Raw genomic sequence first — 20,165 nt, forward strand, 5'->3', positions numbered from 1 at the left:
TTTAAACAGGCAATAGGTTAAATCCCCAATTATCCTTTAGTGATTTGTTATATTACTTTTTTACTAGCCACAGATTGGAGCTTTCGGGGTTATTTGACACACTGCGCAATAACCCATGTAAACTCAATCTGCGTCTAGAGTCTAAATTGTCGTGAAAATCTAAGAAATTTTTACTTGTATTTTGGAAGAGTACTGTATTAAAATACAGATAAATAAACAGAGATAAATCTCCGGGTTATATTTTTATTGCTTTTGTGATGTCATATCGTTTTCTTCGCTCCCATCAAATGGGACTTTAACAAATTTACCGAGTTAGATGCAGAGCTAACCCCGCAGCCGGTTCAGTCTTTCTGCAATAACCAAAATTCGGACATATATACTCCAGCTGCTGAAAAATAGCTCCGTTCGGTTGTACAGGACAAGGTGCGCGACAAGCTGACTCCTATGGAGGCCGAGATCCGGTACAGCATGAGGCAGGACCGGAGCGCAGTCGGGACGGCCGGTAGAAGGAGGAACCCCCGCGCGACGCTGGACCCGGTTTTAGACCAGAACGTGCCCAACGTGCAGAAAGACTCCGTCAACATCCAGAAGAACTGCGGCCCTGATAATGTCTGCATTCCCGATCTTCGACTGATGGCCACTCCGTGAGTTGCTTTTAAAAAAAAATCTGTATAACTTAACTAATATTGTTCGGGATCTAAACTGTCAATTCTTCCTTTGATTTTTCTGTAATCTTGAAGTCACTCCTTCTTAAAATTTATGGATATGGGCAACATCATAACTTGAATTATTTTTTGAAATTTCACTTTTAAAGGAAGTTAAAGATATGTTATTAATATCAATACAATGTGTAAATATAAACCTATTATTATTACTACACCTGATGATGGGTAATTCAGAATACCTGAAACTAGTTGTGTTTATAATATATTAAACTCTTATGTGGTGTTTCATTTTAAATAAATTCAAAATGTTTTTCCACAAAGTATATGCTGAAACAACACACCTGTACCTCAGAGGCAGACGGATGCAAATCCAGAATTTGATGAAATGACATTTCGATTTTCGTATCCAGTTTATGATCATGTCCATTGATTTTGAAGAAATGTAAGTCTTATAATGAAAGAACCAATGTATTAAGATACTGAAAATACAAATTAATGCTGTAAACGCTAAGATGGTAATAAAAAAGATTGCAAAAAAAATATCAATTTTGGGAAGGATCAGAAGATTTATTGATAAGGACTCTTGCAAAACTATTTACAAAGCAATTATTGAACCACACGTTAACTACTGTAGTAGCATTTTATTTTTATCAAACAAAGAAAACATAGATAAACTAACTGTATTACAAAATAAAGCCTTTAGAATCATTTTGAAAAAAAACAGATACACGAGGGTAAAGTCGATGGTAAATGAAATGAAATTATTAACATATAAACAAAAAATATTTTACAATACAGTGATATTTGTTCATAAAATTATAAACTCTAATAAAAAAACAGAATTTTGGAAAAAAATTGATGGGAACCAGCATGAACACGATCACAATACTAGAGAAAATAACAAAATTAGACTTCTATTTAGGAAAAAGACAAAGTCACAAAATTCAATTTTATTTAAAGCAATTAAAAAGTATTACGAAATGAAAAAAAATATTTATGAAGAAAAAAACATATCAAAATTTAAAATAATGGTCAAGACATATGTGATAAACAATTTATAAATTAAATATATTTGCAATGTTATTATTAGAACACACATAACAATATGTATGATATGTGTGCCCTACTTTAAGATTTAAATAAATAAATAAATTATTAGAAATCATTTAGAGAAAGTAGATTTTTTAGGCTTTGGTTGAAAATTTGACTTTTGGATTTGCATCCGTCTGCCTCTGAGGTACAGGAATAATATATGGAAAATTACTCAATCGACTCAAACTACACACCCAGCTATGGAAAATATGCCATCAAAAGTGTTTTTAAAATTTGATAGTCATTTTTTTACATTTACTACTTTAACTCATTCACCGCGGTGCTCACAGACACCTGCGGGCGGTTGTGACAGCACAACTACGCGGTGCTCACAGCATATGTGAGTAATTTATTATCAAAAAGGTCCGTAGCCTAAGTATTCATCAAGTATTGAGGTGATAAATTAATGGCCACTTACAAAATACGTGTTTAAACTAAAAAATAAAATACGTAAATTTTCTCGTATCTTCTCTTAAATAGATTGGTTATCCCATTCCTGATGCATTTTGTGTTTCGCAGGAGCGTAGATAGGTACCTTCTTGGCTCCAAGGAGCGACTGAACATCGACGTCATTGTCCAGAACATGGGAGAGGATGCGTTCGAGACCACGTACAACCTCCAGCTGCCGGGCGGAGTGAACTACATCAAGATAGAGCGCATCGACAACGCAGTGGCCGAGATTCCCGTCCAGTGCTCTCCCCCGACTAGCTACAACAACAACACTCTCAAGTGTGACATCGGCAATCCCTTGCCTCAAGGAAGATTGGTAAGAGATTCTTGTCATTTTGTACATTTACTTAGGTACGTGAAAAAAAATATACTGAAGTATCATTTATACTAAAATATAAAGTGTCGGCCTCGTGGTGTAATGGTCAGCGTATTTGCCTACCACGCGAGAGGTCTCGGGTTCGATTCCCGACGTGGTTGATACGAAATATTATTAGGGTAATAATACCTTGATAACCTTGGCTCTACCCGACTGAGTTTCTCCAGAATATGCTCGGCTACAACAGTTTAGAGACTAGAAGGAATGTGTATTTGACTACACATTTTTATCGATTGTTGCGCGGTATGATCGATAATTCTGATATTATGATGAGCATTGATTTGTATGTTCCTGATAATTACCTAAGACAGCGTCAGCGTAGATTGTTTCATATTCCGATATACAGGACCAACCTGCCTATGGTTATGCCTGTTGGAAGAGCTACCGCTATGCTGAACAACATCGCTCTGGATATTGATATGTTCCATGTATCCGAAGGGGTTTTCCGGAGCAGGATTCTCCTAATACTTTGAAATGAGTCTCTTTCATGTATTTTTTTTCTTTTTTATAATATGTATGTACTGAATATATGTTTGTAATGTATATGTTATATTTAAAATAAATTAATTGAGTTGAAATACTCATTTAAATAAAGGGTGTTTTCACACCAGAATATTTCATAGTCCCTGGACTGAGACCTGAAGGGTAAGACTGATCATTTTACCTTCATGTAACAAAAAATTTCAAGATACGCTATGATTGGTGTACCAATTCAGTGCCCTATGCACCATTAGGTGTGAAAAAGAAACTAATTCCATATTGATTTTGAAAACACAATCAATTTCTCTAAATACATTTCATATATTTTTATCATTATTCGTAGTATGTGATTTTTCCCTATTGTTCACATCAATTTGTATGCACAAACAAAAAATATCCTTTAAATAAAATAAATAAATAAGGTCTTTAATTTGTGTTAAATTAATCTTCAATTGGAAAGAGGAAATAAAGTATGAGGAAAAGAGAAGTCTTCTAGGAAAAGATAGAAAATTTTCTTCAAAGATATGATGCTATGGAAACATTTTTGATTTGGATGGTAAGAGATTTCACAGTTGATCTGAATGGACAGCGTTTGAGTTTTATTCGGATGTGAAAAAAAATGTTTCAAATGTGGTTATATTTTTCTAGATTAATACTTTTTGAGAAGGTAATATGGAAGCCTAGGCATTTACAGGGTTGATGACCAATTAGAACAATCATTTTTACATTCATATGTAGTGTCCTCGAAAGATTACTTACCTGTGGCTAATTTTATTATATACAAAAATTTGGTTCTAATTGTTAGAATATGTTTGATTTTCAGGTACACTTCAAAGTCCTTCTTGAACCTTTCCACAAAACTGGGATGGCTCCTTCCTACGACTTCTTTATGGAAGCCAACAGCACCAACCCGGAGAACAACAAGTCGGTGGCGGACAACCAGCAGAGCATGTCCATCGGAATATGGCTGGAGACAGACCTCGTAGTTACCGGGTAAATCACTAATACATAATACAATATTACAACAATAAAGCCACATGCTGTTTTTCCGTAGGAACAGGTAGAATAGATAGAACGGTCTTCATACATTCGTCATGTCTTGAACTCGTGCCGATTATTCCGACTTTTGGCATGTCCATCTTTAAGTACACATTTTTACTTTTGTGAAGTAAAGGAGCTGAAACCTTTATCATGTGGGTGAGATTCATTCGGCTGAACCAATTCACCCACTAGGCAATGCCTGAAATCAATTTTCTAATTTTTATACTTCTTCTTATACCAGTTAGTCAATTATCAACAATGTTTGAGTATTTCCAAATGTTTGTAGACAAGCTGGATTTCCTCTCTAAGGAATTTCTTGGATCTAAATCCCTTCTCAAAGTGTTTTCCCTCTCTGTTGCAACAAATTTAGATCTAAGTAACTCGCTGGGGAAGAAATCCAGCTTATCTACAAACATTTGGACATACTCAAACATTGTTGACATTTATTTTTAATTACTGTAATCTTGTATTTTGGTACCTCACTAGGACCCAAAACAGCAAACAATTGCATTTTAAAAATAGGTGCCGTGCAGAAGTGTGACTTAAGTAAGGAGTTTAGAAATAAGACAACAGATGCAGCAACCTCCGGTGACATCCATCATCATGCAGAGGGGATATGGCTGGCTGGGCCATGAAATACGGATGTCTTTCGAGAGCGTTAACCACACTCGCTTACTTTACAGCTGACAGTTTGTCAGCAGTTCTCGTCTGAACTACGGGATATGGACCTGACTTGGGAGAACACACGAGAGTTGGCCGCAGACAGAGAGGCCAGGAGAGATGTTTTAGACACTATATACTCCAATAAAATAAATATAAAAAACTTTGTTTTTAACAGCTTATTTTTTATATTGACCAGTTCAAGGCTACACAAGCTTCTTTATCAAGGTATAATCAACTGATGAATCGTATCCTATTTTATTTTAACAGATTACTAAATATCACATTGAAGCATATGGAGCTAAATATCTTTTCATTTATTTATAAACGCTTAGATGGCTCTTACAATATTCAGTTAAAGAGTACATTACACAAGTATTAGTAAGTACAATATAACAATTGACAAAATAGAATCATAATTATTTCACTAATATGTAAATAATTATAAAAAAATATATGTTAAAAAATAAAAAGAATATAAACATATTGTTCAACATGTTAAAATAGACATAATAACAATAATAATACAATAATGGAAAGATGGAAAGTGTGAAGTGTGAAGTGAGATGGACATCTTTAAAACTAGATACTTAATTATACCTTGACAAAAAAGCTTGTGTAGCTTTGAAACCGGTCAGTAGAAAAAATAAAAAATAACTGGTTAAAAACAAAGTTGTTTTATATTTATTGGGTTATTATTATTACGGATAACTTATATAGCGCCATTTTTGCAATATAATATCTCAAGGGCGCTTTACAAAGTGATTAAACAAAGATATAAATTTAATTTTAAATAAGATGGAGGGGTGAATAATTTGGCACCCAATTTTCTCATTTACCGCTATCTGTTTTATCGTCACTTATCTACGGAAGCAATGAATGTTCATTTATATGATTGTAAATTCCAGTGCATCCTTGCCTCCCGACCTGCACTACAACACGACGCACTACCAGGAAGGGAACTTCACACACGAGGCTGACCTGGGACCGCAGCTGGTGCACCTGTACGGCATCAGGAACAATGGGCCGTCCACCATCGAGGAGGCCGAAGTATTCCTGCTCTGGCCCTATGAGACCCTCGCTGGTACGCATATATTTTCACAACCAAATTCAAATTAACCCCATCAGAAACCATAGAAATCCGGGTAAAAAATTTGACTACCGTGGCAATACTAACAAAATGTCTATCTTAATTAAATTCTTAAATAATATGATTTGTGAATTTGTTACTTACACATGCAATGTAATCCCACCCTATTCACGTTAAATCCCAGCCGTATTTTGACACTTAAAACAACACAAGGCATAATTGAGCAAAAACAACACAACAGGGCATAATTCCATTTAAATTGACAGTAAGAATAAGTAAGGGAGCAAAAATGGGTGATTTAAATGTCAATTGTCTTTTGTATGCTGACGATGGCATGCTTCTTGCTAACAACAAAGAAGAACTGCAATTCTTGGTAACAAAGATCTACGATGTATGCGAGGGAAGCGATTTGCTGATGAATGTCGATAAATCCAATGTGATGGTTTTTTAAAGAAATGAAAGTATGACTAAATGTGAAATCACTGTGAATGGAGTTATACTAAAACAAGTAGAGAAATTTGTATATCTGGGAAGTACGTTTACTAGGGATGGAATGACTGTGAAAGATATTGAAAAGAGGGCTGGAAACATAGTGAACGGAGCATTTAAATCAACCTTGGCAAATAAATGTTTGTCGCAAGAGGGAAAATTAGCAGTTCACAACGGAGTCCTGGTTCCGACCCTGATGTATGGGAGCGAAGTATGGACTTGAAAAAACAGGGATGAAAGTAGGCTGAATGCTGTCGAAATGCGATCTCTCAGGCGAATGTATGGTAAAACTATGTACGATAGATGCACAAATGTTGAGATCCGTACCTTATGTAAGGCTGAGACAAGCATTATCGACAAAATCAAGAAAGGAACTCTGCGCTGGTTTGGACATGTAGAACGAATGGACAGCGAAAGAACGGCTAAGAATATTTACAATATTTAGAATATTTGCGAATGTTGATAGATGAGAAAGATATGGCATGACCAAATCCAACAAATACTCGAAGATGGACATGTCAAAAGTCGGAATAATTGGCGCGCGTGCATGAGAAGATGTATGAATGTAGAAGAAGCGAGACCTGTATGCAAAGATAAGAATTGGTTTGTTGTTGTTGTTAGAATAAGTAATGGCCGAAACGTAAAAATATTAATTTATAAGTAGTTCATTCGGCTTCAGTTTGATGTGTGTATGCGGTTTCTGGGCTTTTATAATTCTATGCTAGAACCACATCAAAGGATATTTTTTCAGGTTTCTGTAATATTGCAAAAAGGGTGAAACCTTTTTCAAATCTCTTGATTTACACTGAAAGAATATCTGTTTACAATAAATATTAGAGAATTGTGAGTATCAATGACTATTCTTTCTTCTATGGTATCCAATATAAGATCAGACAATGATGAAATCAAAGGGTAATGTATACCTGGGACTTGCGTTATCTTCTAAAGGGGACTTGGACAATCTTCTAAAAGATGTGAATGTGGTCATTAAATGCCTTCTAGCATTCTTTTGGTAAATGGGTGATGATTTGTGATATTTGAATTTAGGTGACAGCCTCATGTATCTGTTGGAACAGCCAGAGACCACGGGAAACATCAAGTGTGAATTGGCTGAACATGTGAACGATCTCAACCTGCAGATAGATCGCAAGCGCAAGTCCTACCTGGACTCTAGCAGCGCTGCCATGCAAGGTATACTTAACTCAATTTTGGAAATGTAAATCTGCATCTCAAACTGTGTAAATACAATATGGATAATGCATGTGACAATATATCAGATCTACATCATTGTTTTGCAGTTTAAAATCACTTATAATTCCAGGAACAATTTTGCTTGTATGTAGTTTTGGATATCTGGAGCAATTTGATACACCTTTTCAGTACTTCGTTTTTAGATATTTGGCGCAATCTGGAGGATTTTGCTTCTTTGTTTAGGTGGATTGATCATCGGCTCTTCCGCCGGCGGAGGCTCCATGGCTGGGGCCGGGGGAGCTACCGCAGGGGGAGGAACCCTGACCTCTTCTTCTAACTCGGGAGGGGCGTCTTGGAGCTCTTCTTCGGGAGGTTCTTCCAGAACTACAAGCTCATCTGGCTCAGGTTGATATTATAATTTATATAAATAGCAATATTTAATACTTGAAAAATTTGCAGAGTTAACATGCCTTCTTTTTTACAGGAGTTCATGTTTTAACAGAAGAACAGAAGAAGAAAATCGACGAAGAAGAAAGAAATATCGGGGCTGAAACTGGGGACGGATCGCGTGTTCATATTCAGAGGGCTCAGGAAGCTCACACTTCCGGATCCTACGCTGGTCAAGCTTCCGGGCAGGGTTACCAGAGGCAAGGGGCGCAGCTGGCGCACGGCGGACAGGGAGGCCAGGCGGGCCAGGGGGGCTCCTACAGCTGGAACAAGACCTACACGACTGGGGGACAAAACTGGGGCCCGGCTACTCAGGGAGAGCGGCAGTTCGTGTGGACAAGCAACCAACAGTCGGGGCAGGGAGGCGCAGGATCCGGGGGCTACTCCGCGTCCGGCCAGTCTGGGCAGATGGGGCCCAGTATCTATACTACTTCTAGTCAATCTGGCCAGACGGGCCCTAGCATATATGTCACGTCCGGACAGTCTGGTCAGTCTGGACAGACCGGAGGCGGTAGTTATGTGACTTCTAGTCAGTCTGGACAGACCGGAGGCGGTAGTTATGTGACTTCTAGTCAGTCTGGACAGACCGGAGGCGGTAGTTATGTGACTTCCAGTCAGTCCGGACAAGGCGCAAGAGCAGGCTACGGCGCGAATGGACAGTCCGGTCAAGTGGGAGGAGGTTACACGACATCCGGTCAGTCTGGTCAAGTGGGAGGAGGTTACGCCGCATCCGGCCAGTCTAGTCAAGTGGGAGGTGGTTACGCGAATTCCGGCCAATCCGGTCGGACTGGGGGCGGATACGCCACCTCGGGCCAGACGGGAGGCGGCTACTCGGCCGGGTCTGGCCAAGTAGGCGCAGGCGGCTACCAGGCCGGCTACCAGGGAGGGCAGGGCGGACAAGGCGGGCAGCAGTGGAGCTGGCGGGAAGTGAAGCCGGCGGGCGGAGGCTTCAACAAGACGTACACGAGGACCTGGAACTCCACAAGCGTGGGCGGAGGCCCTGCGGTGGTTTACCACTCCAGCAGGAACACATCTTCCGGAGTGGGCATGGATGGTAAATTGGCGCAGACTGAAAGCAGCACGGAATTTTACACGCTCGGAGCGGAGGGAGATATAGGCGGCAGCTTCAATAATAGGTATGGCGTCTCCTTTACCAATTACTTTTTTAAATTGCCAAGTGCCAGTAATATAAAATAATTAGTTAACATATTTTGTACTGTTCATTTTAACAAACTTGCCAAAGTATTTTATTTTAATAGACACGAAACAAAATGTGACGATATGACTCTTCATAAATATAAACATTTGTCTCTCAGGATCGAGGAGACAAAAATCTTGCAGGGAGCATACGAGAGACAGGGGGCACGCATACAGAGCGGGGGCTCGGAGATCGGGCAGGGGCAGGGACAGGGACAGGGACAGGGTGGGAGCACTCGTTACGGGGCCGGCTCCTACACCAGCGGGAGCGCGCGGCAGTATGGCACCGGGGACCGCACCTACTCCAGCGGATATGGCTCGCAAGGGTACGCTTAACAGACATATATATTTTAGAGAGAAAGGAAATAAAAGTCTAGCCGTTACAAGGCGTTGATTGGTCATCTTACACACTGTGTAAAATTCACGTTTTTAATTCTTAGACTTTCACAACAACCATTCACAATGAAGTTTTTGGGTTATTCGGTGACCAACAAATATTGACTATCAAATGTTGCAAGCTACCAGAAATGCTGGATTTTTGATGACCATCATTTATACTCATACATTCATTAAGTTTGACAAATATCAAGTGTGTTTGTGGGCACTTTTATAATCCTCTTTTTCTGTTAAAATAAAAATAGAGCATAAAAAATTGAGAGTATGTAAACTGAATTTTCATCAGTTGGGGCGACGGTGCGGACACGTATTCTTCGGGGGGCCGTCACAAGTGGTCTACCGAGGAGACGGTAAACAGGGACCTGATCAACGCGGGCTCCGCCACCTTCCACTCGGGGAGCACGGCCGGGAACACCTTCGTGGGGGCCGTGCAGCGCCCCAACGCCATGGGGGCCGCCGCGGCCGGCAAGGGCTACCGCGTCAACACCTGGGACCTGGCCACGGACCAGGATAAGCAGAAGGCTGCGGATGCGCAGCAAGGTAAACAGAAATGTCTTGTCTCCAATAACCTTATATTAAACGGTGTTAACTGCGTGATTATGGAATTAATTAAATTAAGGGCATCGGAGTTGAAGCAATTTAAAAAATATAAATATAATAATGATCTAAATGGATGTTGTTGATGAAGAGGCTTTTTGATGGAGAGATATTTTATTTAAATTGTTCAGGGTAACTAAGATGGTAGTTTGCAAAGGTAGCTTGGTTTGCTTTCGGATAATGCGTTCCAAAACCACCTGGACGAACACATAAATTTATAATATATTCAATTTATATTTTGTATATTTAAAAATCAGTTCATTAGTTGTACAGTATTAGCTTAATGCTACTGGTGTTTTACAATAATAAATTAATTGTATTTAAGTAATATTCAATACTTTTTTAACAGGCGAAGGAAGAGCTCAGTCGTACAGCTCTTCATACCAGACGCAGTGGAGTTCTGCGGACAATTCGGAACACGGCAGGGACAACGTCGCCACAGACAGACCGCAACACTTCCGCTGGGACAGGAAGGCACAGGAGAAGCGCGAGGCCACGTATGACAAGGAGTTCTCCGCAGACTCACGCAGAAGGCGGAGCGCAGAAGTAGAAGAAAATTCTTTATCACAAGAGGTCTGACTAGTTATTACTACGTATTTATTAGTGTTTTTGAAATTACACTACGGCGCTCCGCAAACACAGAAAGCAGCCAGTCTACAATTTTGGAAAAATGAGATATTAATGTTATCAGGTGCAGAAAGGTCAATTCTATGTTCTGCTAAAAACAGCCAGACTTCTGGAAATGGTATCGATCACAAAAACGCCATTTCTTAATTTGCAGAAACACCCACAGCACTAGAAAAATCTTACGGTACTTTGAAAATCATTAAAACTGGTGAAATACATAATTAGATTCTTGTCTGTAATATAAAAAAAACTAATGCGAATGCATATGGTTTATCATTTGTTTAAGTCAGAAACATTCTAACAGTTGTGTAGATTTGATTATTCAGTCTTTTCACAAAAGTGCTTTTATCTATCTCAGTTTCACTTTTCTATGGCTGGCTGCTTTCTGCAATACTACGTTCAATCGTAAAGCGCCCTTGAGGTTATTTTTATATAAATCAGCAAATTATTATTATTATTATTATTACTAGGCAGCAGCATTGGAAGCTGTGCCGTTGGCATCCGCAGTCGATTCCCACTTTCCCTCCACAAATTGTTTTTTACTTTTAGCAAATGGTCTAAAAGTTGAAATATTTGGGAAAGTAACTAATTAACTCAATAATAATAAAAGAAGATTTTGTTTGATATTTTATAACAAAATATAATCCTATTTAATTAACTATGATTTCATGACGCTAGTGGTAATGTTTCCATTACTAGGTCCGGCAGAGGAGACAAGCGGTGGATCACAACGAGGAGCAGCTGGCGATAGCTTCGCAGTGCCCGGGGCTCAAGTGTGCGCGGGTGCGTTGTGTGGCGGGTCCTCTGGCGACCAACCACGAGATTTGGCTCGCCATACGCACGCGAGTCAATGCACAGACACTTAAGAAGGTACTTCTTTTTGCTATCGTCTATTCACGCTGAAATAATATCGGTTTCAAGAAGAATCATAATATTAAGAAGTTTTCGTAAGCGTAAATATTTTTTAGATTAAACGTACGCACTGTTAATTTTTTGTATTGTTTTCCAGCTGACGTTTGACCGCTCCATCACACTGACGTCAGTGGCCATAGCGCGCGTGTCCCGCCTGCCGTACCTGGGCGAACCCCTGGAGCGCCCCCCGCGAGCCTCGCAGGCCTCCAGTGTGCTCACGCCGCTTGCGCCCCCGCAGCCCGCTGAGGGCATCCCGCTTTGGGCCGTGGTGCTGGCCGCCTGCGCCGGTGCCGCCCTCCTCCTGCTTCTAGTGCTGGCGCTATACAAGGTACAGACAACCTTATGAATAATGTAAACCATATATTTATTACGTATTATACGAAGAAAGGCCGTAACTACCATTTTTCTTATAAATGGGTTAAGTAAAACCTGGGCTCGTATTACAATAAGAAGCTAACAGAGTTATCTTCAACTGGAGAGTCGTGTTATAGTCCCGTGGCTAGTGTTGCGGACTCACAGATCAGAGATCCGAGGTTCGAATCCCACTCTACCTCAACTTGATTCCTATTTTCTAATAGTGAGTTATTTACAACTTGTTGAAAATAGCCCTAAAATATTTGGGTGAATCATTTTTAAAAATTCTTTGTAAAGCAACATCGTATTTTTTACACAATATTATTTTTGGTATATATTCCCTGTTTTATGACATATATACTAAAAACCAAAAATGTCACCGATATGGATATTCACTAATAAGCGGAATGGGGAATGTTGTAGAATTCTACATAAAAGTGGCCACTTGAACCCAACCTATGACAGGTCATAAGCCCTGTAAACGCTCGAATATCTATAATCTTGAAACAAAAATTCTAAACGCTCGAATATCTATAATCTTGAAACAAAAATTCTACCCATCTCTGTAGTGATATAAATAATCGTATTTTTTGTAAGAAAAATTGAATATATATTTTTTAACAAGTTCAATTACAGGTAACCGACAAAGGTACCATTCAGGGAAAAGTCACTAACCCTAAAAATGACAGTTTTCAGTTAAATATGCCATTCGAAATGTAAAATTATGTTCTTTAAGAGGCAAAAGTCACCGAGGTAACTTAGAAAAAAGTTGCGTAAATCTTAAATATTCGTTTTTTAATATGTGACTATATTATTATATAAAACAAGACGTGATTTTTAAGTACCGTTTTTATGTTTAAAAAAAACAACTTAATTTTTTGTAAGAATTTTATTTTTACATGAAAGACAACAGGTTTATTTACTTTTCCACATAATCCCCACCAATATTAAGACACTTGTCCTATTGAACTACGAGCTTTTGTATTCCGTCGTGATAGAAGTTTGCTGCCTGATTTGACAGCCACTGCGACACGGCCGTTTTTAGGCTATTGTCATCATCGTGGCACTGACCTCCGAGATGCTTCTTCAGATAAAGAAACACGTGGTAGTCACCAGGCCTCTAGATCTTGGCTGTATGGTGGATGATCAAATTGTTCCCAGCTAAATGTAGCTAACAACATGCGATGAGATCTTGAGTTTGATTCCCCACATGTGGACGGGCGATGTCATGCAACAAAATGATCCCTTTACACTTTATGTTTGGGAATTTTTTGTGTCACCACGAGGCAAAACATCAACAAGCAACACTTCCTTTCTGTCTTTTGGGACGGTACACATGATTTTCCGGGCTGAAATTGTCCGCTTAAACTTCACTTTCTCGGGCAATGTTGAATTTATTTTGAACAAATTAAATACATGAATTAATTCAGGGTAGAGGATGATAATTAATTTTGTGTTTCAGTGCGGCTTCTTCAAGCGCAACCGGCCGTCGGACGCTCCCGAGCGTCAACCGCTCAACAGGAACGGATACGGGCACGGAGACGAGCAGCTCTGACCTTCTACCGACAACGCTTCCTCGTCGGAGCGCTACTAGCTAACCCCGTGCTAACACTCTAACCGACTACCAGTCGAGTGCGGAACCTCGGTGTCGCCTCTCGACGCCACTAGTGACCGGGTCCCGGCACTCGCGCCAACTAACGATTCTTATTTATTCTAGTTATTTATTGTAAATTGTTCCGTTTGCCAATCGCCGGTGTGAGTTGGCGAGTGTGGGAACTCTCGGTGAACTATAGTTAGTTAATTTAACTACGTATTCGTTTTGTGTCCTGGATTCAAATCAACAAGATAAATGGGCACGACCGGTCCTCTGTCGAGACATTGAAATAAACTAAGTATTTTCAAATCTTACCAAAACGCCAAACACGCATTTAGTGTACAGGTTTGGTGTACAGGTATCAATTTTAATCGAGTGATTATACACAAAATGAGTTTGTAATTATATTATTTAATGCGGAAAATCACAAAATCAGTGCTTCGAAAATTTGAACTATATGTGGCACCGCTGTGCTACGAATGTTGTTCTGTAAATAAAAGAGCTGTTTGATGTTTCCTCGAATAATGTATAATGTAGCAATAATACGAAATCGTCTTAGTAGTTACACAAATTCAGATTAGTTATTTATGCAGGAAATTTTACCGTCGGTATTATCGTTTCGGTTAGTAAATTACGCGTCAATGTAAGAATATTGTGATAACGGTTTCTCGGGAAGGACTCGGATATACCTCATTTCTAACATACTAATTTACTCAACTCGCCGTACACTGTTCTCCCGAGGAAAACTAATATCTCTTATCTCGTTATTCAGTTTGTTTATCGTATCCAGTTCTGAGTGTATGTTAGTATTAGTCGGAGATGTTTCGTCTCCAATGGCTTTTTCACAATGGTGCCTTATGGAATGTATTCTGCCTATATACGTGTGTTCTGTAGAAATAAGCGAGCAACCGTAAATGCCTTAAACGTGTCTACATATCTCGAAAGATACTACATAAATGTACTGTTAGTCATTCTAGTTTATATTTAAAGCATCTATGAATATTTCTATATTTGTATAAAAACATTTAAGTGCCTGTGTGTTGTTCGCGCATAGTTTTTTATATTGTTAGAGAATCCACCGTCGCACGACACATTGTTAAGATTTTGCGTAGATTCTAGCAAATCTACGTATGTGACTATTTATGAATTACACATTTGAAATACTTCTATCTCGTTGTATTCGTCATAAGAAATAATTTTTTTCTAAATCATGTGATAAACAAATGTGAAATAATATTGAATCATTTATAGTTATATTTAGAAGAGCACCACTGTCTAGTACTCTGTATTGTATAATTAAAACTTACTGACCAACTGTTACATATCGCAACACCGGAATTTTAAATGTCAATGCGGGGTTCTTGAACTCCACATCCTTTAGGTAAATCTGTGCCATTTAATGAATGTAATGTCATCTGTGCCTGTTGTCAATTTGTGTTAATATGTATAATTAATGTGCCATAATACAGATGGAAGTTGAATAATTTAGTTAAAATGTTGCCAAATGTTTGGAAAGTGTTTGCTTTTAAGGCATTTTTTTCTTCTAAAAGTAAATAACACGCTAATAAAGTTGAATAACAGCATTAACATTTGTAAAAGCAGTACCGTAGAGTGCCATTTTATAGAAACCGTCGATAGATTTGGTACTAATGTTTTTAAATCTTCTAGTTAAACTATGAAGAAATTCAATAGAAGCTGTACATAATGAAGTTTTCTCGCTCTGTAGTAACTCACTTGAAGCAATATTTAGACATAGTGATACTAAGATGTAATAAATCCCATTGGATCACAGTAAAATTAATGCCAAAATGAATATATTCATTATAATTTCTGAGTCTAATTACTATTAATGAAATAAATGTATGTATATTGTTGTTAATTATAAATAAGACTATTTCTGTGCTTTATTAAGAGTAAGTCACTAGGAACTAATATCCATATATTATACTGCCATTATAATATTATTTTCTCTACTTCTTATTGCCTTAGTACATATTTATAATAACCAGACTAATCCAATTTAGGCATTTTATAGATTTATAACAGGATACATATTATCAAAATAAATCAAATTACGGGCTATTTTCATAATGCAACGTTGTGGCCGTATTACGTAGATCAGAGAGCTGAATAAAAAACTGAAAATTAGTCAGAAATCGAAAATGAATTCCGAACAATTAATTTTGCAACTAATTTTGCAAATTTTTACTTAGGAATGGTGCATTTTCCTTTTTGAAATCAGTGCCCCAAAACGTGGCTGATTTGTGTTAAAAAATCTGAACTCAACAATATTCTTTATTTTTATGTTTTTAATTAGAAATGCCTGTGGGTATATAAATAATACTAAAAAATGCCATAGCGGCCTTTTTATGTAGCATCTGTACGCACAGGATCTGAATGGAAAATTGTATCAAAATTTATCATCACCATTCCCTTTCTGCTCCTAATGGTGCATAGGGCACTGCATCAATCGCAGCGTATCTTGATCATTTTTTTTTGTTACATGAAGATAAGATGATAAGTCTTACGCTTCAGGTATCAGTCCAGGGACTATAATATTCTGGTGCAAAAATACCCTTTTAAATATTTCAAAACAACCATGTCGGGAATCAAATCCGAGACCTCTTGCTTGGTGCGCTGATCATTACACCATGAGGCGGACAAAATTAGGACATGATTAATTTGACAATTTGTGTATTCAACACAATCTTTTTTTAGTCAAAATGTGATCGTTTTTCTGATCTGTATAATACAGCCATTACATAATATTTGTTCTAGAAACTAAAGCTAAACTAAACTAAAGCTTTACGTAACTGTGCCTCGTGCTTTGAATTTTTTATTTATTTTAATGATGTATAAAAGACTTAACGAATCGGGTAGTCTGGGAATTGAGCAATAATCTCTGTTATATGTTTACTAGAGCTTATGTACGAATGTTTGCGACGGAATGTCTAATGAGAATAACTGTAAACAACTTCCGCATTGTTGTAAATGTATCGCACACCGTTGTATCTACATTCAACATGGCTGAAGTAAGATTGAAATGAAAAACTTTTCTGTAAATAAAACCTTTTCTAATTTAATAAGGCCTTTTTATTTCTCAAGTTTGAATTGTTTTAATTAATTTAATAAAGTAATCGAAACCCTATTGTACAAATTGATTCCAATTTTTGACAAATTCTTTCTTAAAATCATATAAATAATACAATTATTCCCATTACCCTCTTATTCATATTCTTAGTGGTTGGGGTCAGAGCTATGCATGCTCCTGACGTCACTGCAACCTGTGAAGATCTATTGTGACGGGTCCCCGTGAATAGCTCTCGCCCCCCAAGCCCAGGTCTTTAAAGAGCCTGGCTACCGTGTGGAAGGCGAGAGTTATATTTTGCTAAATCTCCCCCCCCAAGCCCAGATCTGTAAAGTATCAGGCTATTAGGCAGGGAGTGAGCTCTTTAACATCCTCAGGTTTAACTAGTAGTCCCCAAGGATGAGGTTCTTTTTATGATGTAAAGCATCACATTCACATAGAATGTGTACAGATGTTTCCTCATCTGCACTGCAGAACCTACATCTAGAAGTTTCGGAAAGGTTCATTCTAGCAAGGTGTTTATTTTAATCTGCAGTACCATGTAAGGGCTCTAGGGTGATAACCCTCACTTGATTTCGGCGCCATTATCCTCACTAGAACAATTTGATTTCATCATCATTCCGTGTCCGCTCCCTAGTTGGAGCATATAGTATCCACGAAGATCCTCCAGGCCTCTCTGTCGGCTGCCAGTTTCTGTACATCCCCTCCCAAGTCAGGTTCGCATCCCGCAGTTCTGACATCGAGAATCCGATGGCAAGTACTTTACTTGCCTACTTTAGGCAAACTTGGTTTAACCTATTGGGAGGTATTTGCAGTACATGGGTTGAGCCAACCGAATCACCTCCGCTTGATATTTGTCACCGGAGTTCGCTGCATCCATTCTCTTATTACTTCATTTATTACCAAGACAAACCACCGCACACCCGAGATTCTTCCGAGACATCTATTCTCGAAACTCAGAATTTTACTGTTTTAAGCTCTAGCTTTGGCTCACCAATTTTGGGCGAGTGAAGTGCCACGATTCGCATCCGCAGAGGAGAATAGAACTCCATTATCCTCTCTCTTCCTTTCGTCCTATCCACTCATCTTTTTCAATTATACAAGATTGAAAGTGTGTCCCCAAAGTGCATTTTTAAAATATATATTTTTAATTCCCTTAAGAATGGGAGATGAATCAAGAGGTGTTCGAGTCTATTTTCTTATAAGATCTATGTTAAATATGTTGTATTATGATTTTGCAAAACATGCAGACAGAGCACAATTACATACATATAAGACAAATTCGGGATATTGAAAAGTCACATAAAGTGTAAAATGTCTTTATTTCTTTTTTAAAAGATTTTCCGTGGATACAATATCACTACATCTTTAACAAATCTGTTTAGTATTAAGTACATACTACCTAGAGCAAGAAATGCAATTAATTTTGTTTTCGTAATGGCACAATGTATGTTACTCCAATACTCTACAGATTCTAAAACCAACAACGCCACCCACTGGTTCGTAAACACATATAATACTGTACAATATGTCACGGGTATACTCGTTTTTACTCCTTTACAGAAATTAGGGATTCAGAATCATGACGACCCTTCCTTCTTAAATATTTTGTGGTTGTTAACAAAGATATGTACGTGTATTAAACATTTTAGCGTATGTATTTAAATTATTATTATTATTTAAGGTACCTGCGACATGGCATTTTGTGTTGCATAAATAATTTTCTAATGAAACTCAAATTGTTACAAGCAAGATGATAGCAGGTGTCGGGGACGATGAATTAGCATGTCGATCTCGCCGGGAATCGAACCCTTGCATGGCAGGCTAAATCGCTAATTCCAGACTTTACTTTTTATCAGACGTAAATAAAAACTTATCCAAATACTTGTTCCATTTTCTCTTTTTTCCTTTTCATATTTTAAATATAGTAACACCTCGTTTTTACGTTTTCCCGCTTTTTACACCAAAATATTTTCCATACATTCTCATTCAAATATTCCCCCAATTAACGTTTTTTACATTTTTCATAACCCCGGTTTTACGTCAAAATTTTTTAAAAACTCATTCGATCTGTCAAAAGTCAAAAGACAACGAGCCGCGCGCCACCTGTGATGGAGAATAAAATTGAGGTAAATAAAAAAATGTGTAAATTATTGTCTAAAACTAAATTGTAATTGTGCAGTGTAATTGACCATTTTGTTTAAGTGTCTAATTTTGACATTTTACTAAATGGTGACATGCAGCTGACGCATCTTTAGGAAGAATAAAGTCTTTACATCAAAAAATTACGATGCAGAAAGTTTAAAAATTTGGCAATAGAAATATTATTTGAAGTTATGAACATAATGTGAAAAGAAGATAGTTTAAACAGTTATCATAAAAGTGTGAAAGTTTTGCCGCGATGTAAATATGACAGTTGAAATTTTGTGGTGCCATACTAAAAAAGGTGATACCATGTTAATTAAATTTACCAATATTACGGGAAAAAACGTTGTACGCATTTTATGCAAATTCAAATTTTTATTTTCGTGTTTTTAAGGTTGAGTTGATATAAAATTATTTAAACATCTTTTTTTTAATTCAATAAAAAAATAACACGTAGTATTGCTTATTAAATACTAAATCATTGGCAAATATAAAAAATCCCCAATTCTGACATTTCTTACTATTTTTCTGCAGTATATTTAGTATAGTCAGGCACAATAATGATATTTTTTTTATGTAATTTCAATTTTTCAATATATTTTTAATTTCCTCACTTTAAAGTTTTCCTCAGTTTTACACTTTTTTTTGTTGCTCCCTTGAAAAACGTAAAACAGGGGTTTTACTGAATTTTTCAGCATGTCTCTTGTTCTCATTGCAAATGTTTCAGAATACATTGCTGCATCTTTTGTCGTGGCATTATTTATTCCAAAACACGAGTTTGCCAAATCGAAGGTATAAAATATGTTTACAATAACAGGGAACATTTTGTATGACAATTAAAAGAAAAATATTTGACCAATTTTCAGTTAGCTAATTTCACTTCAAATCACTTCACTTCACTCAAATATAAGAGGATTTACAAACAAAATAAAATACGTACATAAGTTGTTTAAAAAATGCCCTACAAAAGCATGTCGCTGATGGTCAAACAAATTGAAAAACTCTTCCTATTTATTTGGTTCGCAAGTTAGGCCAGTTTTTGTTTAGACCCATGGATGGCCAAAGCGTCGATCGCGTACCCATTCCTGGTCGCCTGCATATCTTTTTTTAATAGTAAATTAGTTTTTGAAGAAAAATATCCACGTTTGTGGAGACGTATGGCATATTTGACAACTTTTCTTGGAACCACTTTCCTCTGCAAATCTCCCGTTTGACAAATGACCATTTGGCAGCATGTATACAAATAGCTATAAGTAACTATAAACCAATTATGA

General features: G+C 37.5%; 1 protein-coding gene across 1 annotated transcript in view; it reads left to right on the forward strand.

Annotated features, from left to right (window-relative positions):
- LOC148277094 (uncharacterized) overlaps nt 1-14,825 on the forward strand; it is a 129,501-nt gene extending 114,676 nt beyond the window's left edge. Inside the window, exons 13-25 of the mRNA XM_088233335.1 lie at nt 418-644; nt 2,277-2,523; nt 3,887-4,056; nt 5,673-5,848; nt 7,391-7,534; nt 7,778-7,939; nt 8,019-9,117; nt 9,298-9,504; nt 9,861-10,114; nt 10,521-10,744; nt 11,498-11,668; nt 11,808-12,038; nt 13,527-14,825. Coding sequence (XP_088089461.1) covers nt 418-644; nt 2,277-2,523; nt 3,887-4,056; nt 5,673-5,848; nt 7,391-7,534; nt 7,778-7,939; nt 8,019-9,117; nt 9,298-9,504; nt 9,861-10,114; nt 10,521-10,744; nt 11,498-11,668; nt 11,808-12,038; nt 13,527-13,619 — 3,405 coding nt within the window. The 3' untranslated portion in view covers nt 13,620-14,825. The remainder of the gene's footprint in view (nt 1-417; nt 645-2,276; nt 2,524-3,886; nt 4,057-5,672; nt 5,849-7,390; nt 7,535-7,777; nt 7,940-8,018; nt 9,118-9,297; nt 9,505-9,860; nt 10,115-10,520; nt 10,745-11,497; nt 11,669-11,807; nt 12,039-13,526) is intronic.
- Nucleotides 14,826-20,165: the final 5,340 nt, after the last annotated feature.

Source organism: Micrasema longulum, unplaced genomic scaffold, assembly GCF_059751315.1.
Source record: "Micrasema longulum isolate JH-2025_06_02 unplaced genomic scaffold, ASM5975131v1 h1tg001084l, whole genome shotgun sequence".
In the NCBI taxonomy this organism is placed as follows: domain Eukaryota; kingdom Metazoa; phylum Arthropoda; class Insecta; order Trichoptera; family Brachycentridae; genus Micrasema; species Micrasema longulum.